The sequence below is a fragment of the Rattus norvegicus genome, chromosome 5 (assembly GCF_036323735.1).
Source record: "Rattus norvegicus strain BN/NHsdMcwi chromosome 5, GRCr8, whole genome shotgun sequence".
NCBI lineage: Eukaryota > Metazoa > Chordata > Mammalia > Rodentia > Muridae > Rattus > Rattus norvegicus.
In genome coordinates, this window is record NC_086023.1 from 72243805 (window position 1) to 72254068 (window position 10264).

Sequence of the window (10264 nt, forward strand, 5' to 3'; positions counted from 1 at the left end):
AAAGACACATGCTCCACTATGTTCATCGCAGCCTTATTTATAATAGCCAGGAAGAACCCAGATACCCTTCAACAGAGGAATGGATACAGAAAATGTGGTACATCTACACAATGGAATATTACTCAGTTATCAAAAAGGACTTTATGAAATTCATAGGCCAATGGATGGAACTGGAAAATATCATCCTCAGTGAGGTAATCCAATCACAGAAAAACACATATGGTATGCACTCATTGATAAGTGGCTATTAGCCCAAATGCTTGAATTACCCTAGATGCACAGAACACATGAAACTCAAGAAGGATGACCAAAATGTGAATGCTTCACTCCTTCTTTAAAAGGGGAACAAGAATACTCTTGGGAGGGAATAGGGAGGCAAAGTGTAGAGCAGAGGCTGAAGTAACACCCATTCAGAGCCTGCTCCACATGTGGCCCATACATCCACACCCACCAAACTAGATAAGATGGATGAAGCAAAGAAGTACAGGCTGACAGGAACCAGATGTAGATCTGTCCTGAGAGACACGGCAGAATACAGCAAATACAGAGGCGAATGCCAACAGCAAACCACTGAACTGAGAACAAGACCCCCATTGAAGGAATCAAAGGACTAAAAGAGCTGAAGGGGCTTGAGACCCCATATGAACAACAATGGCAACCAACCAGAGACTCCAGGGTCTAAGCCACTATCTAAAAACTATACATGGACTGACCCTGTACTCCAACAGCATAGATAGCAATAAATATCCTAATAATGGCAGCAGTGGAAGAGGAAGCCCTTGGTCCTGACAAGACTGGAAACCCAGTGAAGGGCATTCTTGGCAGGAGGGAAGTATTGGGGTGAGGATTGGGAGGGGACACCCTCATTGAATGGGATGGGGAGGAGTTAGGGTGATGTTGGCATTGAAATCAGAAATAGCATAAGATTTGAAATGTAAATAAGAAATACCCAATTTAATAAAGATGGAAAAAAAGAAATACAGGACAACACAGGTAAACAGGCAGAAGATCTTAAAGAGGAAACACAAAAATCCCTTAACGAAAGACACAGCCAAACAGGTGAAGGAATTATAAAAAAACCATCCAGGATCTAAAAATGGAAATAGACACAATAAAGAAATCAGAACAGAAGACAACCCTAGAGATAGAAAACGTAGCAAAGAGGTCAGAAGTCATAGATGCAAGTATCACCAACAAAATACAAGAGATAGAAGAGAGAGTCTGAGGGGCAGAAGATACCATAGGTACATTGACACAACAGGTAAAGAAAAGGCAGAAGAGAAACCATCCAGGAAATCCAGGACACAATGTGTGTAGAGAGCTGCAACGTGCCGCGCCTCAAAGATGGCGCTGGTTTCGGCCTTCCACCCTCCCAACGGTGAGTGCTGCTTGCAGTAAACAAGTCCTTATTTGGCTATGTCTGCCTGCCCCGCTAGCTTCCGCATAGTGACAGCCTATCTACATGACCCACGTGGCTCGCTAGGACTGGCCAGTGCTAGCTATTTAAGTGTGGTGCAGGGCATTCCCCGGAAAGAGAGACAGTAAGAAGGGAGAGAGTGAGGAGAGAGAGAGCTAGAAGAAAGAGAGAGAGTCAGAAGGTTGTATCAAGGTTCCTGAGTAAAAGTGCTTGAAGAAGATCTCCTGTGGTCGTGTCTTCCTTGCTGGTCGAGGTTGGGTGCGGCAACAATGTGAAGATCAAACCTAAAGATGATAGGTGTAGAAAAGAGTGAAGACTCCCAAATTAAAGGACCAGTAAATATCTTCAACAAAATTATAGAAGAAAGCTTCCCGAACCTAAAGAAAGAGATGCCCATAAGCATACAAGAAGCATACAGAACTCCAAATTGATTGGACTGGAAAAGAAATTCCTCCCGTTACATAATAGTCAAAACACCAAGTGCACAAAACAAAGAATATTAAAAGCAGTAAGGGAAAGAGGTCAAGTGACATATAAAGGCAGACCTATCAGAATTATACCAGACTTCTCACCAGGACTATGGAAGTTAGAAGATCCTGGACAGACATCATACAGACTCTAAGAGCACAAATGCCAGCCCAGGCTACTATATCCAGCAAAACTCTCAATTATCATAGATGAAGAAACAAAAATATTCCATGACAAAACCAATTTCCACAATATCTTTCCACAATTGCAGACCTACAACAGATAATAGATGGAAAACACAAACACAAGGAGGGAAACTACACCATAAAAAAGTAAGAAAGTAATCTAATACCAACTAACCCAAAAGAGGATAGACACACAAAAATAATTCTACCTGCAACAACAAAAATAGCAGGAAACAACAATCATTGATGCCTAATATCTCTCAGTATCAGTGGACTCACTTCCCCAATAAAAAGACATAGACTAACAGACTGGACATGTAAACAGGACCCAGAATTTTGCTGCATACAGAAAACACACATTTGTGACAAAAACAGACACTTCCTCCGAGTACAAGACTGGGAAAATTTTTTCCCATCAAATGGTCCCAAGAAGCAATCTGGAGTAGCCATTCTAATATCGAATTGACTTTCAACCAAAAGGAATCCAAAAGATAAAGAAGGACTTCATAGTCATCAAAGGAAAAGTCCACCATGATGAACCCTCAATTCTGAATATCTATCTTCCAAATGCAAGGGCACCTATATTTATAGCAAAAAACCTTACTAAATCTCAAAGAAAACACGGTGACTCACCCAATACTACTGGAAGACTTCGACACCATATTATCATGAATGGACAGGTCATGAAAAGAAAAACTAAACAGAGATACAAGAAGCTAACAGAAGTTATGAACCAAATGGATTTAACAGAATCTGTAGAATATTTCATCCTAAAACAAAAGAATATACCCTCTTCTCAGCACCTCATGGTACCTTCTCCAAACCTGACCATATAATCAGTCACAACCAAGGCCTCAACATGTACAACAAGGTACAAATAAACCCATACATCTATCAGATCACCATGGACTAAGGCTGGTCTTCAATAATAACAAAACAACAGAAAGCCCACATACACATGGAAGCTGAACAATGCTCTACTCAGTCATAACTTGGTCAGGGAAGAAATGAAGAAATTAAATACTTTACAGAATTTAATGAAAATGAAAAACGAAGGCACAACATACCCAAACTTACTTATGAGATACAACGAAAGCAGTGCTAAGAGGAAAACTCATCGCTCTGAGTGCCTCGCAAAAGAAACTGGAGAGAGTATACACTAGCAGCTTGGCTTGAACATTGGGTATAGAAGGATGCAGATTCAACGTTTTTAAGACTTGAGTGATAGTCTGAGCTTATAATCATCGATGTGAGAGAGCACTGTTTTGAAAAATAATACATTAAAAAGAGCAAAAGTATCTCAGAGCCATCTTAAAATGCTGGAAATTTATCTTACATTCAAACCAACATACCTTTAACAATTTTTTAATGAAACCCAAGTTATCAACTAAGCCACAATTTAAAAATTAAATATTCTGACGTGACTCAACTGAAAAGTCTACTGCTCTGACACTTACATACTGAGCAGGGACAGGAGGAAACACTAAGGTCTTTGTTCACCTTAATTCAGCCAATGTATTTCTGAAACAGAGAGTCAAAGAAAGCCTGAGTGAGTTGGTCCTCAGTAAAGAAATTTAGTCCTGATCAAAAGGCATTTAGAAACCTTGTCTTCTGCACTATACCTAATAAACATGCCTGAAGTCTCAGGTTCGGCAGCAATGGTTGCCGTACTGTCAGACTCCAGCATCCCTGTGTGCAACTTTGTGTCTCTGTATCTGGTCTCTCCTTCCTTCATTCCTTAGCCATCTCTAGTCACCATTCCAGGACACAAACAGCATGGGACTAGGCACTAATGGGACTGAAAACATCTGAAATAAAAGCATTGCTATTCTCACTATACAATATTCTTATTTATTGGTATTCTGCAGTGGGGTGGCAGGCTTCATGCAAAGAATGCATGTTGTGGGTTTGGCATAGAGGCCTGTGATATCATATGAAACTGCCAAAGATACCACAAACACTTCAGATGCATTTCGTATTTGATTTCGATTAAATTTGGTCCCTGGGCATTTAGAAACCTGGTACATGTTCACAAGTTTTATACTCAGTGATTCTCACATTTGGGCTTATGAATCAGTTTAAGTAGTGGGGTGTGAATGGGAGGAGAAGCCCTTGGTCCTGCCAACGCTGGATCCCCCAGTGCAGGGGAATGTCATGGGAGTGAGAAGGGGGTGGTTGGGGAGGGGAACACCTTCATAGAAGAAGGTGAGGGGTATGGGATAGGGGGCTGATGGACAAGAAACCAGGAAAGGGAATAATATTTGAAATGTAAATAAAAAATATCCAATTAAAAATAAAGAAAAAAAGAAGTGGGGTGTTCTACCTGATAAAAAGCCTGCATGTAAGTTGGGGAAATTCTTGATATTGTGAGAAAAAACTTAAGCTGAGATTGGAGGGGTTGGCCAAAACAAAAGAAATGTTTCCACATGCTTAAAGTCTTGTAATAGTCAAAAGTAATAGACGTCCATCAAGAGAGCTTAATTAGTAAACAAGCTTGACATGCCCTGCCCCCATGACCTACATTCTGGAAAGAATCGACCCATGCAAGTTGTCCTCTGACCTTCACGTACTTCATTGTACATGTGCTCCCCTGCATAAATAACAAATATATAAACAAAGCTAGCTTTCATTAACAAAGCTAAAGATAAAGGCTTAGGAAGAGAGAAACTGGAATCTGTTGGTGTAAGGCCATTGGCAGAAATGGATCAATGTCATTGGGACATAACCACAACTCTCTATAGGGTCTTTGCACTAACAAAATTCCTTTTTCAAGAGCAACAAGAGAAGAAGACAGGATTCAGGAGGTTCATCATTAAACTATAAACCTGGACCTACCGGAAGGTTAGCGCTGAGCAAAGAATGAAACATTTCAGGGGAGATGTGGAGAGATGAGGACAAACAGGAAAAACAAAACAAAACAAACAAACAAACAAAAAACGGATTGGAGGAATAAGGTCAAAGCCCTGCTGTCACCATGACCTAAGAGATATCCATGATCCTGAGCAGGGCGGTCCACCCTTACCCTGAGCTCAGATCGCTCCTCTCGACAAGTTGTCTACAGAAAAGGACAACCTTATATTCAATTTATTTTGGAGTTTCAACTTATTTGAAAATATTAACTGATTTTATCTCACTAATCACTGATGATTTTAATCTTCCTGAACCTGTGAGAACTTCTCATGGAGGTGTGAACGCATTTCTGTTGGCTTTGGCTGTGTGCTCCCACTGTTATCTCTTCTAGACGACCTCCTCTGCCAGTCTGCACTTTTGAGGATGCAGCAGGCATCAACTTATCAAACCTGATGTCAGCTCTTCCTGCCTCCCCATCACTCCAAACCGGAACCAGCTCTCTTTCAGGATCCTCTGCCTTAGGTGGAATTGAAGCTAACCACTCTCTCACAGGGGCAGTACAGAAATTCGTCCCAATACTCATTGATCAACCCCAATTCTTCTTCTTCCCTGATCTTTTCTTGTAGATGTGCATGTGGAAGATGTTATCAATGCTAATGGAGTGGATATTAGGGCATACATGTGGCTCTAGTAGTGAATGGCTTTAAATAAAAGCTCAGTTAAGAAACAGTAGCTGGGATTCCTCCCTGTGGCACCTGAACTTCACTTACTATGACACTGACCTCAGTAATTGTGTTTTCCAACTTAGTAAAACCTCAAAGAATGCTGGGAACTTGACTTCCTTTGTTTATCACTAGCAACTTAACTGTGAATTTGAAAGAATGAATAATCTAACCAAAAAGTTAATTAGAGTGTTGGGAATAGAGACATTTGCACATTTGTCTGTCTGCTTCCTGAGTTTAGATGTCATCTTCCCCAGTATTTCCACACAGCCCACTGGATGCACTTAATTCAGACTTTACCAAGGATAGGGTTATAAATGCAGTTCATGGTGTGTGAGAGATGAAGACACATGTGTAGATCCATTTGGAGCAAACTCTAATCCTTAGTAAATTTAGCTGAGTATGACTAGTGAAGGGAAAGAATGAAAATATCTCTCCCGAACCAAGGGTTGCCTTTTTTTATTTTATTTCTGAGATTATATGCTGACTACATTTCTCCCTTCCGTTTCTTCCCTCCAAACCCCCTCATGTACCCCTCCTGTCTCACAAATTTATGGCCATTTTAACTAATTGTTATCACTTGAACACATTTTTCTTTTACTTTATCACTAGCCAATATGTATATTTATATACATAAACTGCTAAACACAACCTGTTTGGTCTGTATAAGGCTACCTCCCTGCTTGTTTTCAGGGATTACTATTTGGAACTGTATAACTAACTGGTGTGCTCTTCCCTGGGAAAGACTATGTCTCCCATCCCAGATTTACTGAATTCCTTGGGTCCTTTGTGAGGGGTTGTGGCATTGTGAGCTCTTCCCAGTGCAGTTTGGAATATTTATTAGTGTCTTCTTTATTCAGGTCATATTCGGGCACTCACATTGGTGAGACATTACATGTGTAGCTTCTGGTTTTACTGAGGGACACAGTCACACAGCAAAGTTCCTAATATTCCGGCCACTACAATCACTCAGTCATGTCTTTGGAAATATTCCTTGAACCATAAGCATAGAAGTGTCTCATTGATGCATCTAATGGGACTGGGCTCCTCAGCTCTGCATGTTTATTAATGGTGGTTTTCTGTAATGGTCTCTTACTGTTCCAAAAGAAAACTGTCCTTGATGAACAGGGAAAACTCCACTTACCTGTGGGTACAACAACAAATGTATATAGACTGTTGTCAGAGACTTAGCTGGTTTAATGGCTGTAGATTCTCCTGAACAATGGTGATTTCATTAGCACTGAGTAGTTAGCTTGATTTCTAGAAGCAAGTATGCTCTCCCTGTTGTTGGGTGGGTAATAAGTCCAATTAGAGAAGTGTTGGTCACCAAGTAGCTATGTATGCCATTACTGTGCCCTTAGCATTACTGTCTATGCTGTTCATCAAATTAGTTCATAGGGAACAAAGCTGAGTAAGACGGTTGCTTGTCTCCCGCTTTACGCACTTTGCAGCTTGCTGGTACCATGAAAGCTAGATCTCAGGGAGCAGGCTTTAAGGTCTACCTCAAGAGTCTTTGATCCCTGTTTCTGAAGTACATGGTGTCTTCAATACTAGGCACTTACTTTCCATCTCTGGAAGGTAACTAAGTAGCCCAGATTTTTCCAAAATGAGTAAATAATTAATTAAACCGTTCTCACAAATTTACAGCTGAGTCAGTCTCATGCTTGCAATACAAAAACCTGTGTTTGCTGGTATCTTTATGGTATCTTCCGTTTCAGTATGTATTTTACGGCAGCTTTAACATCCTTATTCCTCAAGCTGTAAATGATTGGATTCAGCATGGGGGTAACTACTCCATAAAATAAAGCAATGACCTTATCTGAAATTCCGAACTTGTCTTCCCCAGTCAGATCTTGGGACTTGGGTTTCGCATACATAGAGAAGAGAGTTCCATAAAATATGCCCACCACAGTCAGGTGGGCAGAGCAGGTGGAGAATGCCTTGCGTCTCCCGGTGGCTGAGTTCATTCTCAAGATAGTGTAGAGGATGAACACGTAGGAGAAAAAAATGAGTAATACTGGAAGGACCAGAAAGGCCATATTTGATATCGCCATAGTAACAATATTGAGAGATATATCAGCACATGCTAGCTTGAGAACAGCTAAGACCTCACAAGTAAAATCATTAATAACATTATTCCCACAGAAAGGCAGCCGCATGGCAAGGGATGTTTGCACAACTGAGTTGATTCCACCAGAGAACCATGATGCAGATGTCATGGATACATACACCTCTTTGCTCATGATGATGGAGTATCTCAGAGGGTTGCAGATGGCCACGTAGCGATCAAAAGCCATCATGCCAAGAAGCAAACATTCTGTTGAGCCCATTGCAAATGCAACGAACATCTGCACTGCACAACCAGAGAAAGAAATGTTTCCTTTCTTTGAAATGAGGTTCACCAATGTTGAAGGAACAAAAGATGTTGTGTAGCAGATATCCAGGAAAGAGAGGTTGCCCAGGAAGAAGTACATGGGTGTGTGAAGATGGGAATCAAAGATGCTTGCTATGATCAGAACACCATTGCCAGTTAGAATCACTAGATACATAACAAGCATTATAACAAAATAAAGGATCTCGGTCTTTGGGTATCCAGAAAGGCCCAAAAGAAGGAATTCAGAAACAAATGTCTGGTTATTTTTATCCATGTCATACATGGTCAGCCATCATTGGAATAATCTACCATAGAACATATTCACTGCCCCCAAAACAAGTAGTGCAAAGTACCTGAAGAATTATTTTTCATGTATTAGAAAGGGTTCATTTCTTAATCTCAGACATTGATAACCCCAATAATGTATGGTATTGAATATAGTGAAATTGAGTGTGTTGGAAGTAGGCATGCTCATTGCCAACATCTACCCATTTAAGAGGCACATTCAAAAGCAATTCTTTCTATTATTGAGAATACATTACTAAACTGATGTTTCCTAACCCCTGCCTAATGCCCACTGTACACCTGACTTGTTCATTCCATCTGCCCTAGCAAGCTAGTAATGAAGAAGACAAAGCAAAAGTCTACTTTAAGAAGAAGACTGTAATTCTGAGTCAGTGGTTGATAATAGTCAAAATTTTATAGCAAATTTTATTTTTAAAAATAATATTTCCTTTTATTCGCACACTACTAGTTGAATACACTATTAGTCCTCTGAATTACATATTATCATATTTACTTACAAAAATTAAGTGGTATAAGCTAAATTTAACACCAAATCAAAATCATAGCTGTTACCTTCATACTTTAGCCCACTCTAAGAATCTTGTATGATTGTTGCTATGACAAGACCATTACATAGACCAGATGCAAATGTTTTGGTGAATCTTCGCAAAGCATGAGAGTTCATTTTGGCAATTTACTTGTTTAAAACAACTTAAAGATAGTATTAATGAAAGACATAAACACAGAGTTGTTTCATTTGATGCTTCTGGTTTTCTTCTGATTCAAATATGTTCCATCTTGCCACATTATAAAGGCTGGCATAGAAACCTTGAGAGATTCCAGAATATTAATTCTTTTGCATTTTATAGAAACTCCATATTAACATAATGATAAATAGTAGAGAAATTTAAAGACTCCTTTTTAAATGCATAGTCGTTTTGTACCAAACTACCATAACATTTTAGAATGTTGCTAGTAGCTTACCGTGAAGTCAAACTCATTCCAAAAACAATAATGGTCAATAAAAAATAATGTAAGGCATTACCATTATGAGGTTGGCAATGGAATTTAGATTACAGAAAAGGTATATAGAGAGATATGTAATGAAGGCTTACATACTGTATCTTAGGTTAAAATTATACATTTCCAGGAAGATTGATGTTTATGAGACGAAATCATGAAAGGAGACTCAGGAATGTTATAAGCATTCTGGTACTAGAAATATGGAAAGAATCAGATAGGTTTGGAAAGGAAATGAAGATGGGCAAAAGTAATATGGCAGGCTGAGCCAGTTAAGAGAAGGCAAATTGGCTGCCTATCCATTTTATTCATGGCCATCTCTGTGAGGGTGTGATGGTAAGCACACCTAGGAAAGTAGCAAATGGGGTCCATTAAAAGCCTCCCCTGACTGGTAGGACTACACATGTCTGTAGACATCCTATTGTCCACAACAGAGGGTACTCAGCAAGAACCATAGGGAAATTAGTCATGATGGTGAACAAACTGTACTGATTCAACACTGCCCACAGTCCTGGGGCAATGATTTTACACTTACCTAATAATACCTGATAAATCAAATTTCCCTGAAAGTGAAATTCAGAAATTGCTGAAGAGACACTGGATCAGAGACATTAGCAGATGGATCCATCCAGAGACATGAAAGGGAAGGAGCCACATTGACTCACCAGGACATGTGGCCATGCTGATTCCTACCATAGTGGAATCCAGGCATTTGGAGACCATCCTCCTCATCCAGACAAATGTCATGATGATGCATCTTAGATGACCTAAATGGCTTCGCCTGTCACAGATTTCAGTCTCTTTCTCCTTGGCTGAAATCCCATCACCTACTCAAAGCCACCCAGAACCAAGCCTTGTCTTGCTGTCTTTGGTTTTCTTCTGCTCCTGACACTCTAAGTGGGTTTACTTCTGGATAGGAAATAAGTAACAGGAGGAATCAGTT

At 39.9% G+C, this 10264-nt stretch overlaps 1 protein-coding gene across 1 annotated transcript; it reads right to left on the reverse strand.

Moving 5' to 3' along the window:
- Window positions 1-7339: 7339 nt before the first annotated feature.
- On the reverse strand, window positions 7340-8290 carry Or13c3 (olfactory receptor family 13 subfamily C member 3). The gene has a single exon (NM_001000401.1). The coding sequence runs from the start codon at window positions 8288-8290 to the stop codon at window positions 7340-7342; it is 951 nt and encodes a 316-aa protein (NP_001000401.1).
- Window positions 8291-10264: the final 1974 nt, after the last annotated feature.

Coding starts and splice junctions, on each gene's coding strand:
- Or13c3 (NM_001000401.1), bottom strand. CDS start 8,290: ATGGATAAAAATAACCAGACATTTGTTTCTGAATTCCTTCTTTTGGGC.